The sequence below is a fragment of the Ovis canadensis genome, chromosome 23 (assembly GCF_042477335.2).
Source record: "Ovis canadensis isolate MfBH-ARS-UI-01 breed Bighorn chromosome 23, ARS-UI_OviCan_v2, whole genome shotgun sequence".
In the NCBI taxonomy this organism is placed as follows: Eukaryota; Metazoa; Chordata; class Mammalia; order Artiodactyla; family Bovidae; genus Ovis; species Ovis canadensis.
The window spans coordinates 50715398-50734089 of record NC_091267.1 but is presented as its reverse complement, the minus strand read 5'-3'; the positions used below and the strand labels follow the sequence as shown (position 1 = coordinate 50734089).

The 18692-nt window shown below is 34.8% G+C and overlaps 1 protein-coding gene across 2 annotated transcripts in view; it reads right to left on the bottom strand.

Moving 5' to 3' along the window:
- SMCHD1 (structural maintenance of chromosomes flexible hinge domain containing 1) overlaps positions 1 to 18692 on the bottom strand; it is a 123873-nt gene that overhangs the window by 63109 nt on the left and 42072 nt on the right. For both annotated transcript variants that reach the window (XM_069568325.1, XM_069568326.1), the window contains 11 exons: positions 17603 to 17813; positions 15524 to 15644; positions 15263 to 15446; positions 13127 to 13321; positions 11342 to 11455; positions 10466 to 10572; positions 9694 to 9776; positions 9398 to 9511; positions 5595 to 5672; positions 5396 to 5515; positions 1623 to 1767 (listed from right to left, as the gene is read on the bottom strand). In XM_069568325.1, the coding sequence (XP_069424426.1) occupies positions 1623 to 1767; positions 5396 to 5515; positions 5595 to 5672; positions 9398 to 9511; positions 9694 to 9776; positions 10466 to 10572; positions 11342 to 11455; positions 13127 to 13321; positions 15263 to 15446; positions 15524 to 15644; positions 17603 to 17813 (1472 nt within the window). The remainder of the gene's footprint in view (positions 1 to 1622; positions 1768 to 5395; positions 5516 to 5594; positions 5673 to 9397; positions 9512 to 9693; positions 9777 to 10465; positions 10573 to 11341; positions 11456 to 13126; positions 13322 to 15262; positions 15447 to 15523; positions 15645 to 17602; positions 17814 to 18692) is intronic.

Sequence of the window (18692 nt, the reverse complement as noted above, 5' to 3'; positions counted from 1 at the left end):
ATATGGCAGCAGGTACCAAAAAATTCAAGTAGAAAGCTGAAAGTGGTTCTGAGAAGTGGATTGTTGGTGAGGTGGAGAGGGCAGAAGAACTACTCTTTTTTTTTTTTTTTTTAAATAAGCCTTATCAACCTATTTAATTCTTTAGGCTGTATGTGTGAATTATTTTTATTTTTATTTAGTTAACACTAGGTAAAAAAAAAACCTACTCAACAAAGATCTTACTTTAATGAAGATAAATACACACAGCCAGGCCACCAAGACTTTTTTTTTAAGTCCCAAATCTTAATTACCAATATGTATGTGTGACAGAGACTCTGTAAGAATATCTTATCAAGGATAAGATGGAAGATATAATTAAAAACAGGGGTCAACTAACACACAAATATTTCCCATTTGTGACTAGATGGATTACATTTTTAGTGTTCTTTATTTTTAAACAGGCTTCCCTTGTGGCTCAGACGGTAAAGAGTCTGCTTGCAATGTGAGAGACCAGGGTTCGATCCCTGGGTTGGGAAGATCCCTTGGAGAAGGAAATGGCAACCCACTCCAGTACTCTTGCCTGGAAAATCCCATGAGTGGAGGAAACTGGCAGGCTATTTTTAAACATAGATGTTTAAGTATTCAACTCTTCCATTATGGTTTAATATTCAAATGAATGCAATATGTAAAAATAACTTCTTGCAAAAGAATCACTTTTTGCACATGAACCATATTTTGCAACTTAAGAGAATATTTAGAAAAATTCATTTGCAATATTTTTTATAACTGATTTGCTTTTCGGGAACTTAACCATGGTACAAATCTGGACACTAAGCTGTATCTCACTAGTCTGTGAGCTTCTAAAGGCAAATCCTATATTCTTATTCACTTTTACATCTCCAGCTAGCAAATGCCTGGAATACAGTACATACTCAAATGATTAAAAGAGCAAACAATTACACCAAAAGGGGGAAAAAGTACACATCAATAGCAAAAGAAAGCATACATTAAAAAGTGGGCCCCAAAGACAAATTTGGCAGAAATGTGAGAAAAAGAATTTCTCCCTAGGCACCTTAGAAACAGGTAATGGAAAACAATGAACATCCTCAATTATATAACTGGACTTTTCATCGCTATTTCTTAATATAAGCCAATCATTTCATTCTATAGGGTTACTAAGGAAAGGCAAATTCCAAGGAAGGACCAAATTTCCATGGAAAGCATAAATTTTATTGCTACAGTTTTAAAAACAAACTAAAAAAAATTCTACTAGCAGGTTAAAAGCCTACCAGTAGGTAACCACTAAGTTTAACTGCCCATAATTTCTAAGCAAACAACAAAATAAACATTGTATAGTGCATAGAACTGCCAGGAGACATCATATCGTACTTGCAAAAAAAAAAGGAGTAAGACAGACCTATCAGTCTCAACCAAGTAACTGTATCAGCAAAAACTCAGTCCAAACAAACTTTATTGAGATAATTCATGCATGACACTACAGCTGCAGAGAACAGCTTGGGACTAACTAAATCCCCCAGATACCATAAAATATCAAACATTTTAAATAAATCTGAAGTTAACTCTGCACAAATAATTTAAGCTAAAAGAAGTGAATACTCAGCAAATATGAACATTCAGATTACCTTGCTTCAAAAACTGGCTGAATATCAGTAGAGAGTTGACTAGTATGACCAAATTCATCCTGAAACTCCACAGGGATATTGAATGGGACTCCAACACGAAAAGGAGGATCCAAAAGACCAAACGAAAATTTCTCTGGTTTACCCTCTTAAAAAAAAAAAAAACATGAAAAGAAAATTCATCAGTCAGAGATTCATTGTAGGCAAAAACATCTATTTACATACGGAAAATTAAACTATGATAAAGATGGCAATTTTAAATCTGAGCAAAATTTACATAAATTATATCTACAATATACCTGTGAAGATTACAGATTGTTATTTTACATATATATATAAGTCTAGAAACAGAGATATATGTTTTTAAACTATGAAATTATTCAAATATAATAAAGAAATGTTAACAATTTTATCAAAGGAAAAAGGCAAAACCCAATATTCAATAGCTATTCAAAGATATACATGACAAAGATTAAAATATTTTAGTAGATACAAAGTAAATAGAGAATCTCCATATGAGAAAATATTTGCAATGTGTACCATAAAGGATTTAAATCCTAAATACATTAAAACTTCCTATAAACAGCTATTGTTAAAATGCAGTCTATAGTCTAATAGTTTCAAGTTATCCCCTGTGAAATTATTAGAAATGCAAATTCCAAGTTTCACCTTATCCTGTGTCAAATACTCTCGGAGTGAGGCCCACCGGTCTACAGTTTAATAAGCCCTACAGGTGATTCAGATAAAACTTACATTTGAGAACTAGTTTTACACTATTAAAATGGGCATAGACTTTCACAGAATGACAATGTCCAATAAAGGCTAAACAGATACACAACCTAATAATTAAATAATTTAACCATCAACTAAGCTAAATAAATACTGTAATACAGCTTGGCCAGCAATGAGCATAGGGAAAAGGAACCCTCAGTCTGTTGGTGAGGGTACATAACCTTTTAGAAGGGCAACCTGACAGAAAATATATATAAAATGTTAAAGCACATATTGATAATTTCAGTTTCGCAATTCCACTTCTTGGGATCCACTCTATAGAAATTCTAGCACATGTACACAAAACATCATTTCCTCCCCCCATATAAAAACGTGATGTGTAATAGTCCCCAAATTGGAAATAAATGATATGTTCATCAAAGAAAACTGCTTAAACTACAGCACGTCCCTACTGTGGAAAGTTCCACAGTTGTTATTTAAAGAACATGGTAGATCTGTATGTACAAAAAAGGAACACTCCCCAAAGTGGCCTTCTGATTAGAGAAGGCAAAATAATCCCAGGCACTTAAAAATCAGCTCTCTAAAACCCCATAATAATATGACACCACATAGCTTTTTTTTAAAGAGGCCTAAATCTTCAAAACAAGACAGGGAGTTGACTGTGCCTCAGATCATGAACTCTTTATCGTCAAATTCAGACTCAAATTAAGGAAAGTAGGGAAAACCACTAGACCATTCAGGTATGACCTAAATCAAATTCCTATGATTATACAGTGGAAGTGAGAAATAGATTTAAGAGCCTAGATCTGATAGACTGAGGTCATGATGAACTATGGACGGAAGTTCGTGACACTGTACAGGAGACAGGGATCAAGACCATCCCTATGGAAAAGAAATGCAAAAAAAAAGCAAAATGGCTGTCTGGGGAGGCATTACAAATAGCTGTGAAAAGAAGAGAAGCAAAAAGCAAAGGAGAAAAGGAAAGATACAAGCATCTGAATGCAGAGTTCCAAAGAATAGCAAGGAGAGATAAGAAAGCCTTCCTCAGCAATCAATGCAAAGAAATAGAGGAAAACAACATGTATGGATCTGACAGTTGGACTGTGAAGAAAGCGGAGTGCCGAAGAATTGATGCTTTTGAACTGTGGTGTTGGAGAAGACTCTTGAGAGTCCCTCGGACTGCAAGGAGATCCAACCAGTCCATTCTAAAGGAGATCACTCCTGGGTGTTCATTGGAAGGACTGATGCTAAAGCTGAAACGCCAATACTTTGGCCACCTCATGTGAAGAGCTGACTCACTGGAAAAGACTCTGAGGAATTGGGGGCAGGAGGAGGAGGGGACAACAGACGATGAGATGGTTGGATGCCATCACCAACTCAATGGACATGGGTTTGTGTGAACTCCGGGACTTGGTGATGGACAGGGAGGCCTGGCATGCTGCAATTAACGGGGTCGCAAACAGTCGGACATGACTGAGCAACTGAACTGAAACCTTCAAAAACAAACAACAAGAAAAAAGACAACAGTAACAGAATTTGAAAGCTAGTGAGCATATGAAGAAGTATAATTCTCCAGGCAAGAATAGTGGAGTGGGTTGCCATTACCTTCTCCAGGGGGTCTTCCTGACCAAGGGATTGAACCTGAATCTCCTGCATTGCAGGCAGATGCTTTACCATCTGAGCGACTGGGGAAACACTATGGACCTAACAGAAAGACTCAAAAAATCAAATCGTCAATCATCAACAAAGCTAGCAGAGAGCCAATTTAATTCACAGTATGTAACATTCAAAAGTCTCAAGCATGGCTCTATCAAGTAGGAGTGAACTGGAATAAAAGAGAAAGACTAGCTCAAGTCTATCAGAATCAGTTCCTCAGATCCCCACCCCTCGATACACAGAGCCAGTCAACTACCTCCTTCATTTTCAGCAACATTTGGAAGGTTTCTCTTCTGGGGAAGGTAAGAGTAGGTCCAAGCAGTGACCTACTACTGAACACTGGACACAGCACTACTGAAAGCGCCAATTTACTGAAAACAGGCAAATCAAGTGGAAGATTAACACTGAATGTGAAATATGTAACAATCTTTTCCAGCTTGGCTCCCCAAATTCTGGCACCTAGGTGTTTTACACTCCACTCTGGAGAATCTGAACAGCCAGAGAAAAAAACCTAAAATTCGCTTATCATAATCTCCCCAAATGAAATAAACGCTCTCAAATGTCCTATTCTTAAACATGTGCACTAGTAATGTAAAAGAGCATCTAATAGCAAAGATCCAGTGCAGATATGAAAAAAAAAGCAACATCGAGGAAATAGGCTATGAATCAAGTGTAAAAACATCAAGGAAAAAAAACCCATTATTAATAGCCTCAGAGAATTAATAAAAATATTGAATCCAAGAAGTCAGAAGAAAATGCTTTGAAAAGGAAACAACCTTTCTTTTTGGAAGAAAATATTTTATTCTAATAAATATTTACAGGAGAATAAAATATTCTAGAAACTGAAAAATTATAGCAGAAAGAAAAAATTCAATAGAAAACATCAAACATCATGGTAAGGAAGTCTCTTATTAAGTAGAAAAATAGAACCAAGCGATGGAAAATAGAAAACACAGTATACCAATTAAGAGGTCCAATGTCTGAACACTAAATGCTGTAGAAAGAAAACAGGCCCGAAATCAAAGTGACTCAGAAGAACTCCTAGAACTTAAAATGTCAAGAGATTGGGACCCAAACTCTAAATTATTCAAACATCTGAGGATTGTGGAGGAGAGAATAGGGATAGTTGGATTGGGAGTGGGTTTTTAACATACAAAAGTCAGGAATCAGAATAACTTTAAATTCTACCAGTAACAAAGGAGGCTAGAAAACAATGATGTTTTCAAAAGTTTATAAGGAGCATGATTATCAAGCAGAGTTATAAAGTCATTTCTAAAACCAAAATGGTTATACAATTGGTCAAACATCTTTTATCAAATTTTCTATTTTCCTCTTGATTTAAAATGCCACCTTTACTGTACAGAGTTACATACTGGTGTTTTGCTTACCTTTAACAGAAAATTTAATTGCTTTAGATGGTAGTGGCCTTCCTGCGTAAGTGTCTGCATTACTTTCATTCAGGACAACTTGCAATTTCAATGTATAATTCCCCAACTTGTGAATATTTTCTGGACAAATTAAGAAGAAATTAAAATTCAAGTAAACACAATACTGATATAATTTTTAATACTGAGAATAACAACTCACCCATTTTTTTAAACCAGTAAGGCCATTTTCCTCCATGTTGACTAATATGTGAAATGATTTCTTTATTTCCACTTGAAGCTTAATAAAAGAAAAAAATTTTATATTTTGAGAAACTAAATATAGAACATGAATATGAAATGTCACACTGGCATCAAATATCTGTTGTACATTTTTAAAAACAGCTTTTAAGCTTCAAAAGACCTAAAATTATCCTATGCAAGTCAACAGCATAATGAAACTCTACTCATTCAGACAATTAAAATTCCTTTAATTCTTAAAAATGTATCTGTAAATAAGCTTAACTGGTACAAACAACAGAATATAGAAATAATTTTTTATATTAAAAATAATTTCTTTTAAAGTTTTCTCTAAGAATAAAACAGAATTGTTTGTTTACATAATCTCTAAGACCTAGTGTCTATTAAGAGGCCTGCAAAGGAGAAAGGAGACAGAAGGATGACAGCACTTTTCTGAAATATTCTTTGCTATTTATTTTTGTCTTTAGAATCATGTAAATGACTTTAAAAATTAACAAAATGGAATTAAAACAATTCATAAGCAAAAGCAAATGGTAGGTAGATGATATGACCACATTAAAAAAAATTATTTCAAGTGATTCAACTTTAGAATATATAAAAACTTTAAAGACAAATAACACTGCAAAGAAGTCAAAATTAATCTAATAGTCTTATTATCAGTAATTTTAATTAAGTCTTTCTACTGCCTTTCCTATAAAAGCTGTGTTTCAAAATAAATCAATGACCATAACTGATACAGGAAATTTTTTACTAATTAATAAACCAAAAAGGATAATAAATTGAGATAATAGGACAATAAGGAAGAAATGAAAGAATCAGTGGGAAAACCCACTATCATGCATATCAAATAACAAAGCAAAAATCACTAATGGATGAAACTCTTACAACATGGATGAAAGGAGAACTTTATAATCATCTTAAATCTATTCAAGGCTTTGGGGTAATTTCTAGTCTCCAGGAAACAGAACAGTAGAACAAGTTAAATGACATTACAAAGAAACAGACAAGTATGTGCCACACTCTACAGTACAATAAAGCATAGATTTAAAAATAACTGAGACAGTAAATTTGTTATATATTTTACCAGAAAAAATAAACCTTTTAATTATTTTATATAGAAATATATACCAGGCAGACCTTAGAGATATGGTAGGCTTGGCTTCAGACCATAACAAAACAAGGATCACAATAAAGGAAGCTACATAAATGTTTTCGCTTCCCAGTGCATATAAGCTATGTTTATACTATACTATAGTCTACTGAGTGTGCAACAGCATTATTTCTTTAAAAAAATAATGTCAGTCAGTCAGTTCAGTCACTCAGTCGTGTATGATTCTTTGCAACCCCATGGACTGCAGCATGCCAGGCCTCCCTGTCCATCACCAGCTCCTGGAGTTTACTCAAACTCATATCCATCAAGTCGGTGATGCCATCCAACCATCTCATCCTCTGTCATCCCCTTCTCCTCCTGCCTTCAATCTTTCCCAGCATCAGGGTCTTTTCAAATGAGTCAGCTCTTCACATCAGGTGGCCGAAATACTGGAGTTTCAGCTTCAGCATCAGTCCTTCCAATGAATATTCAGGACTGATTTCCTTTAGGATGGATTGGCTGGATCTCCTTGCAGTTCAAGGGACTCTCAAGAGTCTTCTCCAACACCACAGTTCAAAAGCATCAGTTCTTTGGCACTCAGCTTTTTTATAGTCCAACTCTCACATCTATACACGACCACTAGAAGAACCATAGCCTTGACTAGACGGACCTTTGTTGGCAAAGTAATGTCTCTGCTTTTGAATATGCTGTTTAGGTTGGTCATAACTTTCCTTCCAAGGAGTAAGCGTCTTTTAATTTCATTGTTGCAATCACCATCTGCAGTGATTTTGAAGCCTATAAAAGTAAAGTCTGCCACTGTTTCCACTGTTTCTCCATCTATTCGCCATGAAGTAATGGGACTGGATGCCATGATCTTTGTTTTCTGAATGTTGAGCTTTAAGCTAACTTTTTTTCACTCTCCTCTTTCACTTTCATCAAAAGCCTCTTTAGTTCTTCCCTTTCTGCCATAACGGTGGGGTCATCTGCATATCTGAGGTTATTGATGTTTCTCCCAGCAATCTTGATTCCAGCTTGTGCTTCCTCCAGCCCAGCGTTTCTCATGATGTACTCTGCACAGAAGTTAAATAAGCAGGCAACAGCCTTGACATACTCCTTTTCCTATCTGGAACCAGTTTGCTGTTCCATGTCCTGTTCTAACTGTTGCTTCCTGACCTGCATACAGATTTCTCAAGAGGCAGGTCAGGTGGTCTGGTATGTGCATCTCTTTCATAATTTTCCACAGTTTATTGTGATCCACACAGTCAAAAATAAAAAGTACTTTATTGCTAAAAATGCTAATGTTCATCTGAGCCTTCAGCAAGTTGTAGCAAGAACATCAAAGATCACTAATCACAGATCATCATAACAAACATAATTTTTAAAAAGTCTGAAAAGTTGCCAGAATGACCAAAATGTGACACAGGGACATTAAGTGAGCAAATACTGTTGGGAAAATGGCATTAACAGACTTGCTTAACACAGAGTTGCCATAAACCTTGAATCCATAAAAAATGCAGCATCTGTAAATGGCAATAAAGCAAAGCTCAATTAAATGGGGTATGCCTCATGTGCTGCAGTCCATGGGGTCGCAAAGAGTCGGACACAACTGAGCAACTGAACTGATGCCTGTATGTAGTTTTGTGGGGTTCTTTTGTTTTTTTAAATAAAAGGGGGGCAGGATGGTCAGAGTTACAAAGAGGTTGGAAGATCCTACACTGTTGGCTCTGAAGATGGAGGAAGGGACCACAAGGCCAAGGAATGTGGGTGACTCTAGAAGTGGAAAGGCAAGCCTTTCCTACAACCTCCCGAAGGTCGCTATCCTGCTGACACTTTCATTTCAGCAGTCAGATGACCAAGAGAACTGTAAGATGATAAACATACTGTTCTAAGCCACCAAAAAAGAAAAAAAAAAAAACCTGGAGAAATACAGAACGTGTCACAGAGGCCAAAAAGAGAGTACTGCAATAAAATGAGTTAGTCAAACTATTCAATGTGGCTGAGGCTAAAAAGACATTTATATGATGAAAGTATACACTACCACTGACTATAGTTTATAAATGTTGGAAATAAATACACAGTGAATAAAACACACTGTATCTGTAAAATCCATGGACCAGACATGCAAGTATATAGTGGTAGAACAGATTATTGAAAACAAATATTGAAAATACTTTCAGGTGGTCAAGACAAAACCAAGAGATAAGAATTACAAGGTGATTCAAGTTAGGAAAATACAAGATGAGTGATAATATGTAGTTCTTCTCCCTTTAACAAAGAATGGACCCTGTTTCTCAACTGAAACAAGTACTTCTCACCCATAGGTTCAGAGACACAGTATTTTTGATTTAGAAGGTATCTTAAGGTTTATCCAATCTAAATCCCTATTCAGTACAAACTGATATGCATACACATCATATCTTTATTTTAGCCCATAGCTTCCTCCACAGGAATATTCAGAATAAAGTGTTAAAAAACAAACAAACAAACAAACAAAAAACCTAAGAAAACTGAGTTTTTAAAAAATGAATTATTCTTAACACTTTAGAAACTCAACTTCAAAGCACTATCTATCAGATTGCTAGGCCATCAGTAATTCCACAAAGATGTTAAAATATGTATATACATTTACAAACAACAATAAAGATCCAAACATACAAATTAGTGTGCATACTTACAGTGTAATATAACTTTGAGCTCAACCAGGAGTTTCTTTGACCCTCCATGACTTGTTCCTGGAAGCTTCTGCATCGTTTCCCCTTTTTTATTTAATATTTCAATTCTTAATGCACCTATCAGTCCAAAATTAAAAATAAGAACATCTTTGTTACACCCAACGAATCTGATTTATCTGTCAGGTCTTCATATAGCGTTTTAATTTTTTTATCATTTTTTTCACCATGAAATGTTAAGAAGAAAAGCATTTTTTCAGTATTTAAAATACACACACACACAAGAAAAACCAAAAACATACCAATGGGGGTTCCAGCAGGTCTGATCTCATTTGGCAATAATTCATCTCCTTCAGGCCAAGTCACTGACAGTCTATCAGGGAGTCTATTATTAAAATAGCATATTAATGTTTCATGAAATGTATTAATTATGGTCTTATTTTTAAAAAATAAAAGTTACTAGAAACTTTAATAGTTCCAATTTTTTTTTTTCCAACAGTTAAATCTGAAATTCCATATGATTAATATGCCAAAGCTTTAATCACTGCTGTGGCTACAAAGTAAAACAAAATCTCTTGGTGTTAAGAGATAGGAATTGTCCCCATTTTTTGAGATTTTTCTACTAATTTGTAGTACAAGCTACCTTTGGGAAGAAAGGATAACTCTACAAACAGAAGAATTCCAGTGAGTTCAGTAAGAATCAAAATAACTGCATCATTAGCTGCACAAAAGCCACAGTTTTTTCGACTTTTTAGTTCTTTTGCTCTTATCTTTACCTCTCACCATTTTCTCCTAGTTACAGGCCAAAGTCATTGCTTTTTAACAAACTTAATCATAGTGCTGTTAACAGTGCCACTGTAAGTGTAAGCTTCCTTATTTTTCTATAAAACAAATGCAAGATTCTGTTTTGATAGAGCGCTTTTTTAACAGCAAGAAGTTCGTCACAATACACACATCTAAGACTACAAGTGCCTAAATACAAAAGCATAATGTCACGCTCACTAATAACTAAAAGGACAATTCCTCTTCAATTTTCTTGTCATTTTTTACCATGCATCTTGGAACATAAATTACCTTGCCATTTCATCTTCTACGTATTTTTTCACAGCTTTCTCAGCAACTGTCCTATCCAGCTTTGCAATTGGAACAGTTTTTATTTCATCATATAGTGCCTGAGGTTCCTGAATAAGCAAAATTTATGCCAACATTTCAAAAAGCTATTTTAGTCACAAGAATATTGATTTCTTTCAAAAAATATTTTTACCCTAATTAAGTAGATAAATCATAATAATTTATATTACACCACAGTGTTTATTTCCATTTTTCAGATAAACACCCTAGGCCTAATTAAATACCATTCAAATCTTAACAAGAGCATAGTATCAGGAAGGATAAAGGGCCTCCCTGGTGGCTCAGACAGTAAAGAATTTGCCTGCAATGCAGGAGACCAGTGTTCGATCCTTGCATTGGGAAGATCCGCTGGAGAAGGAAATGGCTGCCCACTCCGTATTCTTGCCTGGAGAATTCCACGAACAGAGGAGCTTGGTGGGTTACAAGCCCATGGGGTCACAGAGTCAGACACACCTGAGCAACTAACACTTCTTCATAAGGATAAAGCCCCCTCTAGTTTTGTTTTTCATTCTTGAGATAGAAGTCTGGCTCCAATGTTTATATTTATGAACCTTGAATGAAATGTGCACTTTAAAATTACTATGAAATTGGTAATAATATTGTAACATTTGATAAACACTGGGCACATAGATGTTAAGTTCTACAAACTACTAAAAACATAAAATATGAAACATAAAACATCATGCTCCCACTCCTGTAACTAATGTAAAAGCCAAATACAAGTCAAAAATAGAATACTGTATCTTTAAGAATTAAGCAAAATAAAGTAGTAATACCAAGAGACTTTGAAGACTATTTTGGGTTACTTGGGGATCTTACCATTGCAATTTGAACCTCTCCTCCTGTAGCATATACTTCTCCATCATGATCACCATAGAGAAAAAATTTCACAATGCTTCCATAAAAGAGAGGAAGTGTCTTGACTGTCTTGACCTAACAGTCAATTTTAAAACAAGGATTTAGTATTAATATTTACTTAGAAAAACAGGTTTAACAATTACTTTAACAGAACTATTTTATACAAGGGGAAAAACCCAGCATCTATTATCAGGAAAATTCAATGAAAAAAGCACTCTATAAAGTTTATTTGTGAAGCTCTCCACTTATTTGTAACATCTTTGAGAAGACAGTGGCTTCTTCATATAAAAATGTCATAGTTATGCATGTCTGTCTCAAATCCCCGTAAAATGTTGCTTACAGGCCGTGAACAGTAACTTACAAAGTTATTGTTTCTTTCCAATAAATTAGCTCAAAACTTGTCTCTCTCTCTCTCTCTCTCTCTCTCTCTCTATATATATATATATATATATGTATATATATATATACACTTTTTTTTTTTCCCCTTACCTGCCCTGAAAACACCAGGAGTAATTTCCACTAGTCCAATTCAAAACTTCTCAACTACAAGGACAGCAAGAGTTTATATCCAATCTATCCCTCCAGCCTCATTTCACTTCTGAACTATTTCTCTTCACATATAACAGTCTGCAGTAACCCAGCTCTGTTGCTTTTCCTGATCACTCCCTCCTTGTAACTTTCCACTCAACTTCATGGATACCTTATTTTCCTGGTTTTCTTCTCTCTCACCATCTTATCCCTTTCTTTCTCCTCTGTCAGCTCCTCCTTTTCATTTTCTAGCTTCTAACTATTGGAAAAGCAGGCTCAAGCCACACTCACTACTTCACAGTGACCACATCTGATTCCAAAGCTTTCACTATATGATGATGATAGTGTCACATCTGTGGGTTTATTACTACCTTCATAATAAACCCACTTCATAATAAACCCACTCTGGGCTTCCCGGGTAGTTCAAAGGGTAAAGAATTTGCCTGCAATGCAGGAGACCTGGGCTTAATCCCTGGGTCAGGAAGATCCCCTGGAGAAGGGCATGGCAACCAATTCCAACATCCTTGCCTGGAGAATTCCATGGACAGAGGAGCCTGGTACCAGGGCTCCAGTCCATGGGGTCACAAAGAGTCAGACACAACTGAACAATGTTAAGTTAGTTACCTTCATAATTACCTCTGTAAACCTGAGCCATTACCTCTTTTAAGTTCTACACAAAAGTCACTTCATGCACAAAGAACTGCGTGATTTATTCTCTTATTCCAGGCCCATCCGAAGTCAGAAAACTCTCCTTCTAAACTACGAGAGCACTACTCATTCTCTCTCTTCAATGATTATTCTTAGGTCCTCTCTATTTTCATGCTGTAATAGCCTGAAGGACACAGGACACCCCTAGATCTCTATAATCTCCATAACACTGTCAACAGCACAGTAACTTACAAGCTGCAGACACTAAAAAATTTGATGAAAAACCATTTCTTCATATCACATTAAAAAAACAAACCAGATTCTCTATTTGAGTAAACTGAAGTACAGGAAACAATAAAAATTTTGTTAACTGAGCCTTTGGCAAAAACCATTGTTTTTTTCCCTTAATGTCCTGTTAAATTATATAGTTATAATCAGTTTGGTCTTTCTTTTCTGGCTCCTAAGGAGGCAAGACTACATACATTATTTTTGGTTGTTGACAAATTCTAATAACTCTAATTTAGTTTCAAATTCTACTAAAAATTAAACCTAAAAATAAGTTAAACTTACCAGCTGTCCTGTTTTGTATATTTTTCCATCCCATTCTATTGCTGAATAAGTGGCCCAGGGGCCCTGCTTTTTAGAAGGAAGATCAGAACGTGTAATTACTCCTTTAAAAAGGGTGAATTTTATTTGTTTGTCATACTTTTCATGGCAGTCCTTCAGCCATAAAGCAAACTCTCTGTCAATTTTCATTCGCTGCTCCTGTAAAATTTTAAAATGTTCCACAAAACTTAGCTACTCATAAACAAATACAACCACAGACACTTCTTGTTCATTTCATGTTTCCTTCCAAATACCCACCAACCCCAGAAAACCAAATAAAAAACTAAAATATTTTAATGGCTCTTTCTCCCATACAAATTTAGATTTCTATCAACACATTACTAAAGAAAAAAAATCTTTGCTATCATCCTTGGTCCACAGGGTCGCAGAGAGTTGGACGGGACTGAAGCGACTGATCACACTCTTGCATCTAAGGTTTCAATGGTCAATATCAACATAGATTTCCTTCCCTATTTTAAACCCTAGGATACATTCCCCTCCCCACCAAAAAAAAAAAAGAGAAACACTGACAGCCTTGGAAAAGGAGAATTAACTGATTAGGGGAAAAGGGTAAGTGGAAGCCTTCTTAATGTGAAACTCGCACACTCCAACAGGGAAATAAAAAGCTTTACATAAATTAAGCACAGATTTAAACACATACTTAAACATAGATATGGTACATCTATGGTATTAAAATATCTTGGGGGGTTATTTGGGGGAGAAAAGTTCAAAAAGGCTCTTTTATAAGGTGACAGTGAAAATAAGGTTGAGAAACATAGCTATGGCAAAACATTTTAAAAAATTATGCTTCATACATTTTTCAAAAATAGATCATAAAATAAAATTTGCTTTCTTGTAATACATAAGAACAAAATGTGTTATGGCTTATCATTCTTCACTCTGCTAAGAGACCGTAGAGATTTACACTCCAGTGTAAGCTACTATACACTAGTTTAATGCTTGTCTTTAGCAGATGGAGTAGGGGAAGATCATCGCATTACATGCTTTCACAGAAGACAAAGCGTAAAGTTAGAGAAGTTCGTTTTCTCTGTACACCTTACTCCACAACCTACCATTTCCAAATGAAAATGGGGCAAAATTAAAACTGATTTCAGCTTAAGTTTTTGCAACTTTCAGTCAGATGACCAGTATACTAATCATTAAAAAAAATTAGATTTTAAAAAGTTATTCAAATAAGAAATACATGTACATGGTAAACACCAAAAAATGGCATATATTTTCCAAGGAAACTTTCCCCCTAATCTGTTCCCAGGTACCAACTCCTTCCTGAATCAGTAAATTAGTGTTGTCACTTTGACAACTTGACAATAGTATTAAAATTATTAACTAGGAATGAGACTGTCTGCCTACCAAATATTATGCTGTTATTTCAGTCTCAGCCCTCATCTGTATTAGATAAAATTATATCAGATTCAGAATCCTTTTTATTAAGAGCAAAATGAATGTGAACATGTTACAGGGATACACAAATACTGTGTTATATATTGTGTTTACTGTCCAGCAACTTTAAGTTTAGAATAAATGCATCCATCTCTTGGCAACATTACATTACTGAAAGAGTAGCATCAAGTAAGTTTCTGAGGTGTTTAGGCAAAAGGAAACTACACTAGCTCCATTCAACTTTTAAAAAAATTTATCATTCTTTTTCTATTGATTAAAGCAGATTTTAATAGTGATCAATCTCAAATTACCTTTTAGCCCAAAGTATTTCACAGTTCTACCTAAATTTTACCCCCGAAGTTAGATTAAAATTGTATATTTAGGTTACTAATATACAAAGCCTCTCTATTAGACAAAATTCTTATATGCTCTTCGCAAACAGACATGCTTCTGAAGATTCTATTCACCACGTCAAAGTACTGATGAAGATCTGATAAGTTTTATTCCAGTAAGAGTTAATCAGTTTGAAATTTTTGAGTGAACACATAAATGCTCATGAACTAAAATTTATATTCTTTGGAGTAAATAAAATGAAAAGTATGCAAACTGTCAGTACAAATCTACACTACAAGTGACTTCTGTTGAACTTAAAATAGAACACTTCTACAAATATTCAAAACTTGGTATTTAAAATCATACCTGTCCATTTAAAATCCTTGTAAAAAGGGTGTTCTTGTCTTTCAGTTTTAGCTCAAGATCCATAAAGGTCAGTTTGTTTGTGCTGACCTGGAATTTGTCATTAGTGAATAATGCACCAGATATCCTATTGTAGCACTCAAAAGGAGCAAGCCCTCTCTTCTTAGGAGGAGTACACCAGTCAAAGCTTGAATAAAACAAAATACTGGTTAGTAAAATGATAAGACATAAAACAATGTAATCTCAGCAAAACTCAGAACTTACTCTTCAACAGATGTATATGGTATCAGCCGCCCATTCCAAAAACATTCAAAAATAGGCCTTTTCCCTCTTGCTGCTTTCTCAAGTATGAAACAATCGTCATCATCATCTTCATCTTTTAATTCTAGGACAAAGGAACAAGTGGAACAAATAATTTTTACCACTGAGAAATCAATTTCGATAAATGAAATGTTAAAGCTTCTTCGGAGAAATGGTAACAAAAATTCTTATGATCTTTAACACTGTGTTCTGTAAAACCTAAAAGTACCTTTATTCTGTTTGCCCTCAAAAAGGCAGATTTTCAAAGTGGCTCCACATTACCAACAGCGATTCTCATTAAAAAGCAATAATTACATACTCATGAATCTGCGTCAGGATTACTACACTAGCTACTGAGCCTGCCATCTGTAAAACCTATTTATAAATACGGTAGCTTGAATCTTGTACCTAAATCATGTCTTACAACTCTGTTGGAACCAGTATACTCACATAAAAATCATCTGGAAAATCTACAATGTCTAGAAACAGCAAGTTTGCTTAGCTTGGACAAATTAATAATACTAATTCAAGTTTATATTATGATAGTTAGAGTCATATCCTATGTTATAAAGCACAAATGTCTACAACATTTCTATGTTTAGTAATACCTTTTCATATACTCAGATAAATTAGATTCAAGCATTATGATCCTGATATAGTAATACCTCAGTTATTCTGGCATTAAGTCATTCCCCCTGACCCCCAATAAAGTCTTTTTCTCCAAAAAAAATCTTCACAAGAAGTTCATAAGTAAAAGTTCCTTCCAATCAAAACATTTCCCTTGCTCTTAGAGAACCCCTCTGATCATCATTCAATTAATTGGCTACTATTTTAAGACATCATTTTTAAGAACTTTATCTTTTTGTCTATAAGCATACCAAAATCACAAATGACAAATGAAAAACAGGCCAGAGACTGAATGGGAGGCAGAGTCACTAAGTAATAATATGTATGTATGAACACTTACTCAACAGAGTCGGGTACTATTCTAAGGACTAGAAGCAGTTTCTTATTCAACCCCTACAACATGTCTATAAGGCAAGAATTATTATAAGAATTATTATTCCCTATTTCACAGATACTAAAGCAGTAGTTTGTCAAATTTTACACAATAGAAAGTGGCAAAGACAGGAGTCAAATCAGGAAATCTGGTTCCAAAACACAATACTAAGGATATACTAAGAAACCATTCTGAATGAGAAAATCAATAAAAATTGAATGTGATCCCAACAATCCCATTAGGACATTTTAATTCAAAGTACAGTACAAAGTGATTCCAAGGTTTATCTAGAAAATCAAAAGATTAAGAATTATGAACTTTCTCAAAAACAATAGTGTCTTGTCCTACTGTCCAATATACACTATAAAGGACAAGAGATTCACTATAAAGGACATGTTATTCATGTATAAAAACACAAAACATATCAATGCCTTATAGCAAACAATCCAGGTTCTATGTACTTATGGGAACTTTATATTATTATCAAAGTGATATTTATATATAACATTCAATAACTGGTACTAGGAAACTGGAAAATATTAAGTTAATCCTCAAACAAAAAAGAAGATTACAGGTATATTAAAGATATAAACATAAAATGATAAAAGCTACAGAATCTATAAAAAAAATAATAAAAAAATGAGATGTACAAAGCCTTTCTGCAGCAAGGTCTATCAGAAAGCATGAAGAAAAATACCAATGTGACTACATAAAGTTTAAAACTACTTTATAAATATCTACAAAGATAACAGGAAGACAACATGGGGAGTACATAAAGGAATACTATGTGGTACATAGCTAAAAGTTCAGTTCAGTAAGAGAAGTACGATATAAGAACACATAACGTTTCTTAGCACCACTGCTTTATCTGGATGTGAATATACACAAAAATTAATAATTATAAAAACTACAACCACCTTAACAACTTAAGACCTGCATGAGGAAAAAACGTTTTAAAATTTATCTAATCTTAAGCCTAACTGATAATTAAGAAGATAAATCACAACTTTGTATTTTGTAGCTAAGGTAACAGATTAACATACTTGATGGAAAGCATGGATCATCAGGGTAGGTTTCTCTATCATATAAGAAAGGGTGATATCGGATAATCCCTTCCACTACACCATCTCCTTCAACATGAGCCTTGAACTCAAAACTATCAGCTGCTGTATTTATATACAATGTCTGCATGTCATCTTGTATTTCCCTCAGGTTGATAATCTTAGGTGTCTTCCCCTTTTCAAACATAGAAATCTAAAATAAAAATAAAACAGAAACAATTAAATTCAACAGCGACTGCACTTTTATTCTCATCTGTGATCCAACAACAGAAAGGCAAAAACTATTTTTATTTATATAAATAATCATCTAGCTTAACAAAATACATATATATTTCTATCTCGGTTAAATAGGTCTAAGGAGCGTCTTAAGAAATATATTACTAAAAAACTGAAAGCAAGCAAAGAAAGAGCTGAAGGATATGCAAGTCACAAGTTTATTTCATTCAAGCTTTTCTCTAGAGGTGTGTCTGTCTGTGCACTCAGTCATGTCCGACTCTTTGCGACCCCATGGACTGTAGCCCACCAGACTCCTCTGTCCATGGAGTTTCCCAGGCAAGAATACTGGAGTGGGTTGCCATTTCCTACTCCAGGGGATCTTCCCAACCCAGGGACAGAACTCGCAACCCTTACGTCTCCTGCACCGGCAGGTGGATTCTTTACCACTGGCATCAGCTGGGAAGCCCTAGAGGTAGGAGGCAGGATAAAGACAGGGAATTCCGCCTGACATGTGGGCAAGGATATGGAGAACTCAACATTCAAATGTTCTGTTCTTCTACATCTTACTTATTTTTTCCTTATTGAGAGACTTCTGTGGACAAAAGGGAAACTATATCTTTTCTTCCCTGCTTTTGAGACATGACATTCAGTAATGGCTCATATCTCCATAGAAGACAAAGAAAATAGAAACCAGATACTATAGTAAACGAGAGATCCAGAAAAGTACACCTTAGGAATAATCTCTTTACTTAGACATCAAACTAGAGAAGTGGTCTGGTAAAAGACAAGGATGAGAAGTTGCTTGTTTACTGACTGACTTCTCTTATCCAGATTAACTTGGAACTAGAACTAATAT